Genomic DNA, 18,847 nt, shown 5'->3' on the forward strand with positions numbered 1-18,847 from the left:
CACAATACATTTATGTAACCGTTCAGAAAATCATCAACAATGCCCAAACAGGGGTAGATAACACAAACTTTGCACATTTCACTTTGACTGGCGCCTTCATTTATGAAGTCTCGCGAGAGTGTCTTCTGGAGCATAGTGGCGACGTGAGTTGGTGTGGGACTGAGTTGAGTTATTTGTGTTGTCGAAGAAGAGGAAGGGAAACCGGAGAGGGGGGAGAAGAGCGAGAGCAAACTGGGGGCATCCAATATGGCATCGGGCGATACGCTCTACATTGAAACCGACGGCTCGGAGATGCCGGCTGAGATTGTCGAACTTCATGAAATAGAAGTGGAGACAATTCCCGTAGAGACTATCGAGACCACGGTGGTCGGAGGAGACGATGATGACGAGCACCACCAGCCCATGATCGCACTACAACCGTTAGACGATCCGAACCATGTTCACCACCACCAAGAGGTGATATTGGTGCAGACCCGTGAAGAGGTTGTTGGAGGGGACGATTCTGATCTCCGTGCGGACGATGGTTTCGAAGATCAGATCCTCATACCTGTACCTGCTCCAGCCGCCGAGGAGGAATATATCGAACAGACTCTGGTGACAGTAGCAGGGAAGAGCACTTCAGCTGGGCGAACGAAGAAAGGGGGAGGTGGTAGTGGGAAGAAAGCTGGTAAAAAAAGCTATTTAAGTGCAGCGGAGGCCAGCGGTAGAAAATGGGAGCAGAAACAAGTGCAAATAAAGACACTGGAAGGGGAGTTTTCAGTCACTATGTGGGCTTCTGGTAAGTAGCTAGCTACATTTACCCATATAAAGTGTCAGTTATACCTGCATTGTTCTTTCTGTGCTAGCAAGCTAACAAAGCGGGCCTTACGAGGGCGTTGTCCTCCTCTATCGGCCCAACTATCGAGTCGTAGGATACCTCGCAGGCAGAAGTATTTTTTCTAATACTTGGAGCATGTGTTAAGGCAATCCGGTTGAAATGTTTTTGTTTTGAAGGGAGGCCATGTTTTTATGTGTTGATGGGCGCCGCCATGTTCACCCGGTCCAGTATGGCGGCCCGAAAAAATGGCGATGGTGCGGCCGGGGGAAGATGGCGGCAGGTGCAAGAGCGAGCGCGCTGCTGCTGGCTCAGGGAGTAGGCCGCAATGGCGCAGTTTCACACCAGCGAGCTGCACACTTCCAAGAGCAAGGGGGAGGGGTGCTGACAGAGGCATAACGCGCAACGTTACAGCTGGCTACCAGCTACGTGAAACATCGTTTATCTACTTAGCTCGCTTGGTGTACTTCCTGAAGTGTAGCTAATTGTCTAAGGTTAGTAAACATTAGCCATGTGTAGTCGCTGCATAAAGAGACTTGCATCTTGATTTGTTTTGAGTGGTAGCTAACGTTGGTCTATCCAGCTAACGTTAGCAGAGTAGTTTCCCCAAAACATTGGCTCAGGAGCTAACATTAGCTGACTTGATATGCAATGCTCACGTTGGATAACTGTTGTATGTTTTGCATTTGAAAGGCAGCACTTGTTGGATTTTTAGGTAACGTAAATAAACTTACTACTAACAAGACAATCTGCCACGGGCTAACGTTAACGTTATAGCTAGCGGAGGTAAAAGATACGAACTTGGGTTTGTATCATTAGCTATACCGCTAACAACAAGCTGGCAAGCCAGTGTCATCTGTTTTATAGCGTCTGTAGCTAACTCATTTGCTTGTAATTTTGGATTTTTAAGTCGTAAAGGGATTCTGTGTAACCAACTTGGACATATTGACTAACTTCGTTAACTTACTAGCTAGCTAAATAGGCTAACGCTAACTTGTGAACTGAGCTTGCTCATTGCTAGAAAGTTAGGTAGCTAGCTAGTACGTTGGCAAGTCAATATGTTATACTAGGTGACTTTAACGTTAGACTATTGCAGTTTTACAGTGGCTACAAACTGGATAACGTTATACGTTTGTCTCTTAGTAAGTAGCTAGCCATCGTACAATATTTTTGATTCGTGTCTAAGGATAGGACGAGGGTTTCTTAATTCAACGCTGCAGCTAATATTTACGTAGTGTCACGACATAATGGTTCGTTTGCTCTCTGGGTCAGCAAATGCAGAAGTTGGCAACGCAAATGTTGGTGATACTCACATTGATTAGCGTTTGGTTTAAATTGGTTACCCCTCTAAAATTATGTTGGCATGTTATCATAACTAACATGCAACTTTACATTTGTGACATTGATAGGAGATCCGATTAATTCTTTGGTTGAAAATTATGGGTGTCCGGACACAACAGATAGACAGGCAATACTTTTACTGTCGTGTCAGTCGATTTATGTAACGTTACTCTCCTTCGTACGTCTTCATCATATGGTTGTATAGATTAACATGCTTTATTCATCCTAATCTGAAATGTTTACTTTAACACCTGAATTCAGTACTTCTTGGGTTCTTGTAATTGGCAGATTACCACATTGGCAATGACAGATCTGATCAAGACCATTTTGATCATTGACTTCACTATGGTGACAGTTACAATAATCTTGGAATAAATCCTTGTTATCTGGATATGTTCAGAGATTGGATTTGTGTGGTTAAAGCACTGCATATTTTTCTGCTGCAATGTTTACTGCACACATTATCTTAAATTATCTCCCATGTTGCACCCAGCTAATCTGTGATTTGCTCGACTTCTAGACAGCTAAGCAAGGTTGTGCATTCAGAACTGTACTTGTAGAGTTTAAGTATAAACTGCCATAGCACATGTGCAGGATTTCTTAGATGTTGCCTGGTCACCTGTTGTTTGCTAGATCTGCAGTTGCACTTGGATGTTTGTGTTCAGATTGTTCAATGGAACAGTAATGTTAATAAGGCAGGTGCGAGGTCCATGTTTTTTTCATTGAATATAGGGCCCAAAGCACTCAGAAGTTAGATGGTTAGGTAGTCAGACCTGATTATAATTTTGTTCAGTGTTGTGCTTGTTGCAGGGAGCTTCTTATCTAACTCTCCCTCTCGTGTAATTCTGTGATATTAACATTTATTGAAAGGTTTAGTAGGGACGCTAAGAAGTTGCATTTAAGTATTGCTTCACACGGAAGCCCCTCAAAAGTAAAAAAAAGCTGTGGGTTTGACTTAACATTACTCTCTGACCTAGCCTATGCTTACTGTGTGAACTGGACTTAATGTTCATGGCTGTGAATAACTGTTACATAATGAGTATTGTACCTTATTGGACCTGTGTTTTGTAGTTGTTCCAATGACCTTCGGTATTAACTTATTGTACGTCGCTTCGAATGAAAGCGTCAATAAAAAATGCCAAATAAATGTGATGTAGTGGTTTGGGTTAGCTTAAAATGAGCACATGTCACTGGCTCATGATCATGCCATTTTTACATTGCCTGCTTGTGTGTTATTGAATATATTAGGGATACATTAAATTCCGAAAACCGACATCTTTTTGTTATTACAATACACTGGTCGCGATACAGAGGTGTATGGATAGAACAGAGTCATATTGTATTTGTGTGTGTGTGAGAGGGAGCGTGAGTTTGTGAGTCTGTGTAGCGAGTCTGAGTCTTATTTGACTGGTATATTTATATGTACAAAGCGATGGTATGAACCTTGAAATGTATATGGGTCATTCTGTGTGAGTCATCATCCAGGGATGTTGTCTGACCTTCTCACACTTGTTTATGAAGATTCCTTTAAGTGGTTTCCCGGTACATGGAATTCAGTATTGGTATTTCCACTAGGTCAAAAGGGATATTTTTTTATTGGACCTAGTGGACCTGGCAAAAGTCCACTTAAAATGAGAAGGAAGAATTTGACCAGAGGAATCATTCAACGCTTAGGCTAAGTGCTAGAATGACTCTGCAGGGCAAGGGTGCCAAATTGAAATCCTGGAAGACTGCTCTGTTTGCAGGATTTTGCAGTTGCTTTTCAATCAGAATGTCTAGACTCATCTTCAGAAGCTACAGGTCCTAAATGATGACTGTTCTCATAGAAGCATTCAGTAAGGGTTTTCTTGAGTGTTAGCCTACCTAAAGCTTTTGGTTGTGTATGTCTTCATACATGGGGTTTATGTTCCTCTGATATATATTTATTTAATTCTTTGCATGTTATCTAACTAATGGATTTATTTTGCCAAGTTTTGGGGTAACTAACTTATGTGGTCAGGGCTCTCACTCAAAATGTGAAAATCACCAATCCTGATAAGCAAACTATTTTAATATCTGTGGAGAATGCATATTTTACAGATTTTTATTTATTGATGTTTTAATGCACATCCTGCGTTCTGGTATTTCATACGTAGACAATAAAAAATAATTTTTCTCATCAGGATCTGTGATTTTCACATTGAGTGAGAAAACTGAACTGTTGAACATTATTGAACTTTAAGTTGTTTTCAGTTTACCATTTCTTGGTTGGGTTGGATCTAAAATTAAAAGCGAAAACGTTCTCGTGACAGTGGCTTGAAGCAAAGAGGCCATGAGCCATTTCTGTTACAATGGCACACAGACAAACTTGTTCAACTAGTGAGAGTGGTGCCATTAAATTCTTCAGCTTGTGTCACCTGGCCAGCATGTGATTTGGTGTCACCAGAAATTTTTTCTGGCACAGCTCTATAGGAATTTTAATTTAATTTCTTTTTTTTAAATCAACATTCTGTTGTCCTCAGAGATGTGTATGGAATGGCTATGAAAAAATACTGTCAAACAGCTTTATAAGCAGAAATAAGGTGCATCAATGTATTTTAGTATACAGATTTCATGCTGCTTTTCAGGTTCAAAGTGCTCTTATATAGTGCCAAAAACTTAACAAGTAATAAAAAAAAATGAACCAAGTAAATGATGATTAAACAAATGTAAACAGACAACAGGACAGAATGAAAAACAAGGGAAACAAGAATTTGTGTTTGAATCTCCCAATAGTTATGCATGGGAGTATAGTGTCCAAAGAGAAGTAATTCCTGCTAAATTTATATGTTATGGATGTAATGTGTCTGTAGGCCTATTTAGAATGTGTACTTTGGCTATTGCTTGGCATAGTTAATTTGCGCTAGTGGATTTACTGATATTCCATCTTTCCAGTCTGGAAATTGTTGTTAGAGAAGTCTGGTACTATTCAGTCAGGTGACTGTACTTCTGTTTCTCCTGTATTGTAAGTCGCTCTGGCTGAGAACATCTTTTTAAATGAAAACATCATGGTTAACTAATCATAGCAGTCAAGTAACTTGAAACTAGTTAGCCAGAGCTTCAATTTTTTTTAAAGTCACTTGTTTGATTGGGTTGTAGCACCAGGATTTTTAATAATTTCCAGCTGCTACATATTAACAGACATGGCAACAAATATATATGGGAGTGTCATGATACAAGGAAATTCTGCCTTAGCAACACAAAGTACCTCCTTTTAAATGCTAAATGTCAATATGAAACACTGGTCTTTAACACTCTATACCTGCATGTAACATTGATACCTGGCCCCTGTGAGATACTGTGACCACACAGACCTTTCAGCCGAACATGTCATTCTCAGTAAAATCTTTAAGATAAAATTCTGAAGTGATTTGATTATTTTTTAAATATAATTTAACCCCTTTTTCCGACAGGCACATTGACATTTTAGGCATTCTGGAGACTCTAATCCTGAGCGACTCAAACGTTCTTTTAAATGCAGTAGCCTACATTAAACAGCTTGATATTTACTGAAGCTATTCAGGTCAAGTACCTTGCTCGAGGGTAGAAAAGCAGTGCTCTACCTGTTAATCAAGCCTGCGGGTGGCTGTGTGGTATAATGGCTGAGGAACTGGTCTTGTAACCCAAAGGTTCGATTCCCGGGTATAGGGGACGCATCCTGGGTTGCTTCAGTATATATATCCAGCTCTATAAATGGATGCAATCTAAATGCTATGTAAGAGCTGTGTAAGTCGCTCTGGATAAGCGCGTCTGCTGAATGCTTGTAATGTATATGTAACCCTGACCACAACCTCAGAGCTACTAGCCCTCTGGAATTCATGGAAGACAATAAAAAAAGGCTGGTCTTGGATATTCTTTTTCATATAATAAATATAATAAAATTAAGTTGTTAAAATATTCTGAAATCTATTTTCAGACTGGATGTATACACAATGGTATGTACTGTATACATTTCTAGAGTACTGTACTTCCAGTCACTGTTAATACAGAGCTGAGAGTCTGACAAACGGTGCCCACACAACTGGGCATTCTGAATAAGCAGGGCACCCACCACTGTGTGATGGAAAAGGTAATGGAATGGCTTGTTTTTTTTGTTTGCCAGAAGTGGGCTGAATCACTGGTGGTTTTTCCTCTGTGCCGTGTGATTTTAGACGGCTGCAAATGGTGCACGTTTCAGCTCACGCGGTTTTGTCTCGCTCCCCTCCTGTCTGTGCCAGATGACAAGAAGGACATGGACCATGAGACGGTGGTGGAGGAGCAGATCATCGGGGAGAACTCCCCCCCGGATTACTCCGAGTACATGACCGGCAAGAAGCTGCCCCCTGGCGGGATCCCCGGGATCGACCTCTCGGACCCCAAACAGCTGGCGGAGTTCGCAAGGTGAGCAGGGGGAGCCCGGGCTCGGATGACCACTGTACTGCAATTCAGAAATAAAAATTCCGCCCAGGCCCTGCTTCCCCAGCGTGTAGGCTGTGCGTGGGGCGTGCACAGCGGCTGTTTGTCAGCTCACCGAGAATCACCTGCGTTGTCAAACTGGAGTGTTCCGCTTGCTTGACCGAGGTGAATGCAGTTTGTTCAGTGTCCCTGTAGGCTGGCCTTTTCCAGGTATTTCTAGTACCTTCAGGAACAATGAGAGGCCTTCAGTCTTCTAAAACAGAAATAAGTCTGTGTGGCTTTTAAATTCATTTCCACATTGAGCACTTAAGTAATTAGGCTGTAGTGGTCATTTAGAATCTTGCCTGCTTTTCTCTCTGAAAGGTCCTCACTCTAAATTTAATTGTGTTTTGGTGCGTGTAAGGGAGCTTGTTAGTCTGTATTGTGCATTCTTGTATGAGTTTGGGGAAAAATGATGTACAGTTCTGTTGCAATGTCCAATTATCTTCACAGAACAATAACATACAACAACTTATGCATTTAAAGCTTTGTTCAATTCCCATTAGCATTTATTTACATCAAGCATGGCATATAAATGAGATTGTGTCCACTTGAAAAACTGGTTTACAGTGAGGCTAGTTTAACTGCAAATAAAGTCATATGAAGCCGTGTATACTGCTGCCACTCACGCAAACCTTCATTTTATTTGCTTAACCTGGCAGGGGTGTTCCTGCGGAGGGCAGTTCTGTTGCATGGAAATGGTTGTTAAATGGTTTCGAGATGGTTGTGGAGTAGATAATGGATCATTTCTGAATGGCTGTGGAACGGGTATGGAAAGGAAAAACCGTGTGTTTGTTTTTCTCTGCAGGATGAAGCCGCGGAAGATGAAGGAAGACGACGCCCCCAGGACGATAGCCTGCCCCCACAAAGTGAGCACCACTTGCGGGTTATCATGGGCTCCTCACTGGGCTCAGTCATCATACTCCTGTCCTGTTGTCGTGTCGTGTTGTCTGGCATCAGCTTTTATTGAATTGTGAATTTATTTAATTTTGTATAAACAATCTCTGCGTGTATTGTTTTGGAAAATAAAGTTGACCAGATAATGGTTTTGGGGTATTTATAGTTTGATTAGTGATTATGCCATGATCACTCATGATTGGGGGGGGGGACACACGTTTTCACCAGCCTGGTTTCCCAGGATGCATTCTCATACTCTTTGTCCACTAGATGTCGCCACAACCACTGTAGTTGTATTAAGGTGCTAATTAAGATATCCCCCTCTTAATAAATAAAAAGATTAATAACAAGTTTGGCATTTTATCTGATTACATACTGTACCTTGAGTATTTTAATATCTGTTGTTATCAAATTGGTGACATATGAAGAAGGAGTCTCATCAGATTTTTACTGACCAAAGCCAGTGCAAAACATAATGAACATTAAAGGTAAAATGGGAGAATGTAATTTAAAAAATCTTAAATTTTATTTCTGTATTTATTTTTTGAAAAGGAAAACAAACACCCACTGTACAATTGTGAAACCCCAAAATACTCACATACATACACAGTGATTAATCAAACCTGAGTGTTCGCTGCTGCATGCCACTGGTTAGAATGCATGTAGCCAACATCCAGTTACCCATTTTCTGTCAGTTTACATCATGGAGCAGTAGCTTTCTGATCTACATAAATGGAAGTTTCTGAAGTTAAGAGTATTCAAAAAAGTGATGAAAGATGTCTTCATAGATGGTAGTGGGAAATTGAAACAGTAGAGAAAACGGGTTGTGAAAAATATAAGGTCCTCTTCATGACTGACCGTGACATTTGTGAACGAGCAAGGTGTATTTTGAGCGTGGCCTTTTGCTGTGATCGAAGAAGGGGGAGAGGTCTTTGAGCCTTGACTCGATCGAATGCATACGTGCTGTTCATTGTCCTGTGTTTTACTTCAGATATGATTATGGCTCACCTGTGTTTGTTTGTGTGTTCAGGGGTGCACAAAGATGTTCAGGGACAACTCGGCGATGAGGAAGCACCTGCACACGCACGGGCCCCGGGTGCACGTCTGCGCGGAGTGCGGCAAGGCGTTCGTGGAAAGCTCCAAACTCAAACGGCATCAGCTCGTTCACACCGGCGAGAAGCCTTTTCAGGTACCCTGCACCCATCGCCAGTCCCCGAGCACAGTAATAAAGCTGCTGTTAATCTATATTGGGAGGAAAAGGACTGCAGGAAAACCATTGGTGTGATTTATCATTACATTACAGGCATTTAGCAGACACTCTTATCCAGAGCGACTTACGCAACTTTTTACACAGCATTTACATTGTATCCAATTATACAGCTGGATACATACTGAAGCAATGCCGGTTAAGTACCTTGCTCTAGGGTACAACGGCTGTGTCCTACCGGGGAATCGAACCTGCGACCTTAGGTTACAAGACCAACTCCTTAGCCATTATACTACACTGCCGCCCATGAATCTGTGTCTGAGCCCAGTGAAGAACTAACCTTCTCACCCTCTCTCTCTCTCTTCCCCCCCCCCCCCCTCTCCATCCCTCCCACCCGATTTCAGTGTACTTTCGAGGGCTGTGGCAAACGGTTCTCCCTGGACTTTAACTTGCGCACACACGTACGGATTCACACGGGGGACCGGCCGTACGTCTGCCCGTTCGACGGCTGCAATAAGAAGTTCGCTCAGTCCACCAACCTGAAATCGCACATCCTGACACACGCAAAAGCCAAAAACAACCAGTGAAACCCTCAGCGTCGCAAGCATTTCTCAGAAACCCCGGAAAGTTCCGATTTAAAACCCCCTTTGTATATTGTTTCTTAAAAAAAAAAAGAAAAAAAGGTTTTAAAGAAAATGACCTTTCGGACTTTTTGATAAGTATGGAGAAGACTTAAATTAAAAAAAGCGTGTTTCACCCCCTCTGTCCTTTTAGTTCTCAAAGAGAAGAACGTGCTGGTGTTCCGGAAAATCAACTCTTAACATAAAGTTCTATTCAGGAACATGGACCTGACGGACTTGAATCAAAAGACAATTGTTTGTACGACGGAAATTAAAGAACATTTCGACTTGTTTTTGTTTTTCACATTGGATTAGATTTCACTTGTCTGCATATAGAGAGAGCGAATTGCTTTTTAATTTTGTACTTCTCCAAGTGTGCATATTGTACACTTATTTTGGTATATGCCTAGTAATGCTATGTGTGATTTATTTTTTTTCCCCTGAAGATTGAAATCGGCTTGTAATGGTTCTCGATGGAAGAGAGTTGGTGGATACTGTACTACATGCTTCAAAAGTATTTTTATGTAAAAAGTTTTTGTTTCGTTTGCGCCCAAAATTAGGTTGTATTCTTTACCATTAACTAATTTTGTATAATTGTACCGTACGGCTGTATTGAAATCATGTAGACCTAGAGATGTGATTTAAGTAGTGTTAATCAATTAAAGCAATTATAGTCACCGTTTATTTTATTTTCCATGAAATGTCCGATGCAAACGTATCATTCTTCACTTCAAGCCTGCATCTCACAAGAAAACAGCTAAATGGTGATCGGTTGCGTTGTTAGAATGTATTGTGCAGGCATCAACCCTGAACACCCCTTGTTAATATGTACATCCCGTGTATTTCAAGTGGCCAACAATAAAAAGGTGGTCCCAAATCAAGCACTGGGCACAAGTGTAATTTTCAGCTATCAAAAATAAAGCACTTCATACAAGCAGCAGCAGTTTCTGCTGTAGCTATGGCTGTTTCTGTCAAGTGTAAATGAGATTGAGAGATCTTAGACTGCTCGCATGAGTATTCTGAACGTACCAGAGCTGCCCTTAATGATTACTGGTTTGCTGAATAATTTTACCACCAGAACATGTATGCAGGATGAGGCTATAGTGGTAGGCATTTGTGTAAAAAGTGTTTGGTTCTTGATTTTTCAACCGATAAAGCTTAAAGAAAAGAATGCTGTGTCCTTACTGTATCTGTATGATGTAATGGATCTTTGTTTTGTATGACCTTACAACCAAGGGAAAGCGTACTCTTCCCAGAAATTATATTTACCAACATTTCTGCCCCTCAAACACAACTCTTCAAACTGTGACATGCATAAAATTGTCTAGCTGAGCCTTTGTGAGTAATTTTTACTTTGGTCTTGCATATTACATGCTGCATTAAAATCCTGTGATGTCCAACAATATCACACACAATGAACTCACAATGTAATCATAGTGATGACGCTTTCAGTTTGAGATAAAATAAGAAGACTGTGCTATTACAATTTCTAAGTAAAATATATATTTTAATTACAGGTGCAGTGATTTATGTGATACACTTCACAGAAATCTTGTGTTGGTGACAAAAAGCTATTCTTACATTAGTCTACATTTAAAACTGTGCTAAATGAATCCGGTGAATCCAACCTGTACTGGTCTATTAGGAGCTTGTCCTGAGGTGCATACATGTATACATCATTTTGATTACCTGTGTTGCAGCATTGAATGGCTGGAAACAGCAATCCTAGGTGAGATCAAGAAGTCCTGAAATAAAATCTCTTGTTCAGCATCAACAAAAAAGCAGCTACTGTACAAGCCACCAAGGGTTTTAGCCATGTGACCAAATGAGGAATATCATTATGTACATTCACCTTATTGGGACAGTGGTGTAAACCTATTATACAATTATTCCACTATGTAATTTATTACATTGTCACATCTGTCTATTAATTAATGCACTGTTTATGTATCTGTTTCACACATTTGCCCTGCTTGGATGAATGGTATCCATGCAATGGCCCTATTTGAGCCAAAAACCTTTGAATTAAAAAAAAAAAAGTAGTAAAGAGGTAAGTATGCGTGCAATATTGTCTTAATATCATATGACTTGTGACTTTCCTTTTTCCTTGATATAGACATTTATGTTAAAAATTCAAAAACAATTTGGACTATAAAAAAGCTATCCAAAACCAGCAGAAAAATCTAAATCCTTTGCCATAAGCAACTATACAACCCAGAACCAAAAACAGATCCGAATCTTATGTAAAAATAAAGTCATTTAGTTTCTACAGTATGTCTCTCCATAACAAGAACCCAAAGAACCCAAAGGGTTATGTGACTCTCCTCTGTATCATACATGAAATCTTTGGTATCATTCTGCAGTGTAGTTTGGTCGATCTCAGACTTGGTGTTCCTGTCCAGTGCAAAGCTGTGGTTGGTCTCAGGCAGTGGTACTGGTCCAGCCTGGGTCTGCACAGTTTCAGGCACTGGTTTCATCCCGGTCTAGGTCTGTGGCTGAAAGATCCACCGTTACCTCACGTTTCCCTCCATTTTTACTGTTCGAGGCTTTTTTCGGCTTCTTCTTGAAACAGCATTTGAAAACGACCAAGACCACCACTACCAGCACCACCAGCACGAGCAATGCCACCAGCACTGGTATGAAAATTCTGTACTTGTCCGAGGTGCTGTCCTGGATCTGGGTGGTGACGCTGCTGCTGGACGTGAGGCTCGGAGCGGGCCTGGGAGTCGAGATTCTCTCCTCCTCTGGGCTGCGAGACGGAGAAGGGCCAGGGGAGCGGAGGACGGTGGGCGTGTGCGGCAGTCTCGAAGGCGGCTGTGGTTTTCCGCAGGGCGTACGTCCGTCAGAGCAGGGGGACCCGTCCCCGGGGATGTCCGGAGGAGGGGATCCACCTGGCTTTTTCTTGCAGATGAAACTGTGTGCTTTCGCGCAGCTGGAGTCAGTCCAGCCCCAGCCTGTCACCTTCCCTCCGTCGAAATCCAGAGAGAGCAGCCCGCAGCGATCGCTCGTGCAGGTTTCGGTGGGTGTCCCTCTCCACCGGCTGACTCCCGAGTCGCTGCTGTTGCTCGACGTCCACACGAATCCGTGGAGCGGGGGATCCTCCTGGCCGCACGTCCCCGCCGGTTTCCACAGACCCACCCAGAAGTTGAAACTGCCGGCGGAGTTCAAAGAGGCGCTGACAGAGCTCAGGATGCGCTTGTTCTCCTCCTGGTCGGCCATGCTGGTCAGAAAGCCGTCGGTCAGACAGGCCTTCAGAGCGCCGTCGAAGCTCGCGGGTTCTTGATGAAGAGTGTAGAGCGCTTCGGCGGCGCAGAACATCACCGCCAGAACGGCAGCGGAATCCCACCAGCGGCTCATTCTGTCTGTGGCTGCCTAGCTCCGGCTGTCCCTCTCGCTTGCTGCTGTTTCCAGGGACAGACGGACTCTGGCGGCCTGCTTTCCTGCCTCCTTCCCAGCAGCAACGCCCAAGACAACAAGCACAGGAAATGTGTGCAGACCTGATAGGGCTCCTGTTTCCTCTGGGATTACTGATGAATACACAAAAACTCCGGTCTTTGAATCTCATTCTCAATCAGTCAAAGACTCTTATTCTAGCCGCTGACTTGTTATAAATCTATCCAAAGACTCCTTTTCTAGCCACTGACTTGATACAAATCTACCAAAAGACTTGCTACCAATCTAGCTCTAAGGGGCGACATAGCTCAGGAGGTAAGACCGATTGTCTGGCAGTCGGAGGGTTGCTGGTTCAAAACCCCGCCCTGGGCATGTCGAAGTGTCCTTGAGCAAGACACCTAACCCCTTACTGCTCTGGCGAATGAGAGGCATCAATTGTAAAGCGCTTTGGATAAAAGCGCTATATAAATGCAGTCCATTTACCAGCTAAAGACTCACTATTGACCTCACCAAAGACTCACTGCTAATATAGCCAAAGGGCTATTAGCGTCTCGATCACAGATTTATTACAGTTTCAAATAAAAACACAAACATGATACATGTATAAACGAAACACAGACATTCAAGTTATGGACATTGACAGTGTGTTAGATTTTATTAAAATGTTAAATGAACCATGGATACTATAACCCTCTTTAGTTTCATTAGGGCTTAAAAATAAAACCCATTGCTTCTCACTGTGGACTCATCTCACAATGGGTTGGATCTAGTTCAGAAGCAAACACAACAGAGTGAATATGTGAATATGACTCTAACTTCCGTTTACTTTGTGGGAGGCAGATGTTTCCTGGGGAAATATCAGAAGGTGGCAGGACCCAAAACCCTTACAAGGAGCAGGAAACGGCATCACAAAATGGCAGGAAGTAGAATAGCCAGCAGCAGAGAATGACATCACAATCTAGAAGAGAATGAATCTGGTGTAATGGCTGCAATAACAAAACGCACCCAAAGAGAAAAATCTGTGCATGCACACTCACACACGTGCACGCATGCATGCATGCATATAGACACACATACAGGCGTGTGTGCACATACACGCACACACGCATACATGCACATACTCTTGAAGAAGAAATGCCAGTAAAACTACCACTCTTGTGCTTATCGAACTGTTTATTCACCCGGAAAAATAAAGAACAGCCACCAGATGTCCTCAGAGCCCCATTAGGTGAAATGAGAGACATTACTCTCTCCTTCACCTCTGGGGTTCAGTCTTCATCCCCATTGACAGTTGACCGGTCTCTGAAGGCTTACCAGAACTTCTCCAAAACGCAAAATTTTTAAACTGCAGGTGTGGTCCTCTGTAAAAGTTGCATGGGCCATGGTCATGAACCAGCATGACTGTGATATATGCTCTGTAGAATATGGCCACTAGGGGAAACCATGAGAATAATGTCACCTTGTTTTATATCCATACTATGGTTACTGTATAGTTTAGAGTTCTCCCCTCAAGGTCATAAGTCTGTTTAATATCATTTAAAAGTCACTACATAGATTTGAGATTTTCTCTTGAGAATGTTTTCTTGCCTGTCCAATGTAGCCAGAGACACCTTTTAGAAACCATCATAGAATCCAGCAGAGGGCAGTACTGTTCTCCAGTGTGTACTGAGGCAGGAAAACCGCAACATATTTCCAGCAAGCATACATCAGACAGGGTGTGCAGAGAAAGTTAAAGCCATTCTCAGAAGATCTTCTCTCCACAAAGCTGCAGAATGACATTCAGGGCACTAATTGGATTCTCTATCCTGTTATACTGGCTCTTTTGTAAGTCACATATAAATACAGTTAAAAGATTTTAATATTAATCTACCTTTATGACAATCCATTTGAAGGTTTCACTTGTTTGTTTCTCTCTTAACGTCAGCTGTCTTTGTTTCCCTGTTTCTACAGGTGCCACAGGAGGCGTGGAGTTTGAGCAGTATCCGTCCCTAATAGCCAAACCAGGAGAGAACAGGGAGATTAAATGCAGCCACAGCGAGAGCAACTACCATAACATGTATTGGTACAGACGGGCATTACACGACAGGGTTCTCGTCCTGGTTGTGTTCGGCCATAGCAGGGAAAAGCCCACTTACGAAGCCCAGTTCCAAACCCGATTCCATTTGACCCGGGAGGCAGTGAACCGAAGCTCCCTACGCATCTCCGCTCTCACTGTGGAAGACACTGCGGTGTACTTTTGTGCAGCTAGCTCACACAGTGCTATAAGCTATAAGCCTCTTACTCCATAAAAACATGGGTAGACATGTCTTAAGAAGACTCAGTGAGCACAAGCACGAATCTAGACGGACTCGAAACGTCTAGAGGGGTGGAAATCTATGTTGAGAAATGTTTTGACATAAACTGACTTGGTTGGCTCAATTTACCTGGATAAAACCTGAGCTACATTGGAGGTAAATTGTGCTAACCTAGTTTGTTAATGTCAAAACATCTCTCAACCAAGGTTTCCACTTCTCTATACGTTTAGATTCTGTCTAGATTCATGCTTGTGCTCACTGGGGAGGTGTGTACCTAATCATTTTAGTTTCTGATGAGGGATCTGAATAAATGAGTTCACATTTTTATAAGGGATCCTTAGAATGGACCATTGAGGCTGTTCTGCATTCTATGAAGAAACCAAAAGACAGAAGTACATATTTTAATGGAACCCTGGTATGGGTGTAAATCAAGTATTTTCATGAGGTCATCTATAAATTGCTCATTGGTATTATGATGGGCCAATAGTATTGCTCCAATGTGAAATCCCCAGATTCAACTAACATAATTGAAAGAAAAAAAAATACAGAAAGGAGGTCAACCTGGGTATACTGTAAAGATATCAAAATATGATGAAAGAAGGTTCTATTTGGCATTGGGATAATACTAATATAGGAAAGAAAAACCAAGGCGCACTTCCATAGAACACTTTTAAAATATCTTTATTCCATCGCACATTCCAATGAACATTATAAAATTCCTAACACATTTTGGCAAAGCCTTCACGTGGGGGGCCACAACCACAATAAATGTTGGACCTCCAGCGTTTAAACTGTTCGGAACCCTGTGGACCAGTAGTATTCATCTTGTATAAATCATCAACAACGGGCCATTAATAATTACCAAAGTTAGCTTTTGGTAATCATTACCAGCATTGGCTCTTGGCAATCATTACCAGCATTAGCTCTTGGTAAGCATTACCAAAGTAAGCTTTTAGTAATCATTACCAAGGTTAGCTCCTACTAAGATTTGCTCTCATATTTTTAGTTTCCCAGAGGAATGAGAGAATACAGCACAACCACCATCTTATCCACTTGAGCTATTAGCTATATAAACCATCTGTTCCCATTTCCTTGTTGTAAAAATCACCACAACACATTTGACAGAAATATGTTATGATTTATACTTGCATTGCTTTTTACAACAATACCTTGCTTGTAGGAATATTGAGATGATATTTCCCTATGTTCATAGCCAGCCCAAACCACATATCATTTCGTTTCATGACTCATATAGCTACACAACTAGAAAGAGGTAGGCGTAAAACCTCAGATTGAATTTGTAAATATTCAATATTTGAGTGTTTACACCTCTTCATTAATGAAGAGTGAAAGTATATTATTATTTATAATCATAAATACAATTTAATGTAGTCTTGATTAATCGGAATAATATTATTTAAGTTATAAATGTGATTAACAGCTAAAACATTTAAAAGAAAAAAGTCAGTAGTAAACATATTAAAAAGTAGAAATAAAAGAACTTGCTTTATATACATGTATACGCTTATCTGATCCATTCCTATTATTGTAATAATAATAATAATAATAATAATACAATTTCTAAACTATTTCAAAGCACATCTCAATCAGTACAGCACCGCTTCAATATCATATATTGTGTACTGTACACTGTTATAGGTAGCTTGGATACTGTAAGGGTGTCAACATCCATTACAAAGACACTGATATATCGTTCTCCAAGAATAGCTGCATAGTGAAGAAATGTATAGCAGGCATATTAAGGCAGGGGGTTTTGTGTACACGTTATATAACTGTGTGCAGGCTTCGAGCAGCACTTTGGTGGAGGAACAAGACTCACTGTTGTAGGTAAGAGTCTCTTGTCTTCTGACCAGCCCATTCTAATCCAGCTCTAGATTCCCAGTCATGTTCTGGTACTGACAGGCTTTTGAGTTCACCTTTCTTATCTTCAAGTAGGTGACAATCTAATGTAGTGTGAAAAGGGTTGGCATCACATGCAGGGAGGAATCTGACGTCAGATATTACAAATGTGACAAAGTAAAGCACATCATGTGAACTGTAGAAGGTGGAATTGGTTTAGTATTATAGGATAATGTGTGAACTGGGATTATTAGTCTGTAAATACTAGTCATAGATTATCAAAATAAAGTACACTGACATGTGAGTGTAAGTGGTTTATTATCAGATTAGAGATTAATGTGTAAGTATTATTAATAGATTGTTGGAGTTATGGGAGAAGTTGAATATGATACTGTAGGTTGACTTTGTCTCTGGAACCTCGCCATTATTTGGGTAAGGGACTAAACTAACTCTGCTGGATGAGTAAATTATGTTTCTGTTTCTGAAGCTGCTTCACTTCTCTTATTCAGTATAGATTACTGATGCTGGTCAGCTTTCAATAAATCCAGTTATTCATGTACATATTCTGAATGAGTAATGGTAAACTGTGGTCAACTACAAGTAAACTGCACTCATGAATGTGAAACTAGAGTCAGAAATTACGTAAAGCAAGTTGAATGCATTTAGTGTTGAACAATCAGGAAAAGATTCTTTGAAGTTTTCCTTTGATTTTGTTTTTTAATGCATTCTTTCCTGTTCCAGTGGGTTTAATTTCTCCTGTTAGTGTCTCCCAAAATTAAAATTGCACAACAATAAGTCATGAACTTCTGTAGATTTTTATTTAATTATTTGATGAGATTTAGTTGAAAGGATGTATTTTCCTAATTGTAGCATTATTTATAATTGACAGTGCTGGTTTATGTTCTTTGACCCATTTTTCAGTGGGGAGACAGGTGCAGTGGAGCTGACATTTGGTGCATGTAACCGCATGGCAACAGTTCTATTTAACGTGTCAGATGAACATATTTGCAACAATCTGTGACAATTCTCTTCAAGCTCTAAACCACCTGTGATTGTAGTACTGTTCATGTCAGCACATACTTGACAATGTTTTTGAAAATATATGGAACTGCGATGTCAAATTGTTCTGAAATTACTATTTAGAAATGTACTGTATATTTACTGATGATATACATCTCCTGTTCTTCAGATCCCCATGTTCCAGTCACACCTCCCCAGGTCAGAGTACTGCCCCCTGCCCCCCAGGAAGTCCAGAGGAGCAGTAAGAGCAAGTCCAAAGTAACGCTGGTGTGCGTGGCAACAGGGTTCTACCCTGACCACATCCGTGTGCTATGGAAGGTGAATGGAGTGGAGGTGGGGGCCAGTGGGGAGGACAGCAGTCCCATGTGGGATGGGTCCAGCAGTACCTACAGCCTCAGCAGCAGGATCAGGATCCCTGCCCAGGACTGGCTCCGCCCACAAAACAGCTTCACCTGTGTTACCAGCTTCTACAATGGGAGCCATGACCTCATCAACAATCACACAATTTTTGGAGACGGTGGGCACCGCAATTATAGTCAATGCTTCCACAGACAATATATTAATTTTCCTCACAATGTTCATGAATATCAAAATATATGTGAACTAACAGGAATATTTTTGTTTTTTTTAAGGTTGTTTCTCAGGTGAGACCACAAAAGTATTTCAGCTGACAACAAGCACTGTAACTTCTCGGTCATGCTGATTACAAAGGTCATAGCATTCTTTATTTATATGTTCATACTCCTGAGGTCCGTTATAGATATAGGTAAGTGCATGGTGTTCATGCATGTGAGCTCCAACCTCAGTCCTGCTTATCTGGCTGTATCAATTCTCAGTTTCAGGAGTGATTCTGTTCAATCTCACATCTCCATGGTTCATTTTTGTAAATCACTTTATGAAGGATTGTTCACTCACCAAGCACATACTTGGCCCAGACCTATGGCAGGAC

General features: G+C 41.4%; 2 protein-coding genes across 2 annotated transcripts; both read left to right on the forward strand.

Annotated features, from left to right (window-relative positions):
- The first annotated feature begins 141 nt into the window (after positions 1 to 141).
- LOC135257194 (transcriptional repressor protein YY1-like) lies at positions 142 to 10,212 on the forward strand. Its single transcript, XM_064339692.1, has 5 exons — positions 142 to 778; positions 6,391 to 6,553; positions 7,416 to 7,476; positions 8,535 to 8,693; positions 9,116 to 10,212. Exons 1-5 carry the CDS (start codon positions 247 to 249, stop codon positions 9,296 to 9,298), a joined length of 1,098 nt encoding a protein of 365 aa, XP_064195762.1. The 5' UTR covers positions 142 to 246; the 3' UTR covers positions 9,299 to 10,212.
- Positions 10,213 to 14,324: 4,112 nt separating this feature from the next.
- On the forward strand, positions 14,325 to 18,546 carry LOC135258036 (M1-specific T cell receptor beta chain-like). Its single transcript, XM_064341231.1, has 4 exons — positions 14,325 to 14,548; positions 14,675 to 15,001; positions 16,822 to 16,866; positions 18,068 to 18,546. Exons 1-4 carry the CDS (start codon positions 14,497 to 14,499, stop codon positions 18,544 to 18,546), a joined length of 903 nt encoding a protein of 300 aa, XP_064197301.1. The 5' UTR covers positions 14,325 to 14,496.
- Positions 18,547 to 18,847: the final 301 nt, after the last annotated feature.

Source organism: Anguilla rostrata, chromosome 6 (assembly GCF_018555375.3).
Source record: "Anguilla rostrata isolate EN2019 chromosome 6, ASM1855537v3, whole genome shotgun sequence".
Classification (NCBI taxonomy): domain Eukaryota; kingdom Metazoa; phylum Chordata; class Actinopteri; order Anguilliformes; family Anguillidae; genus Anguilla; species Anguilla rostrata.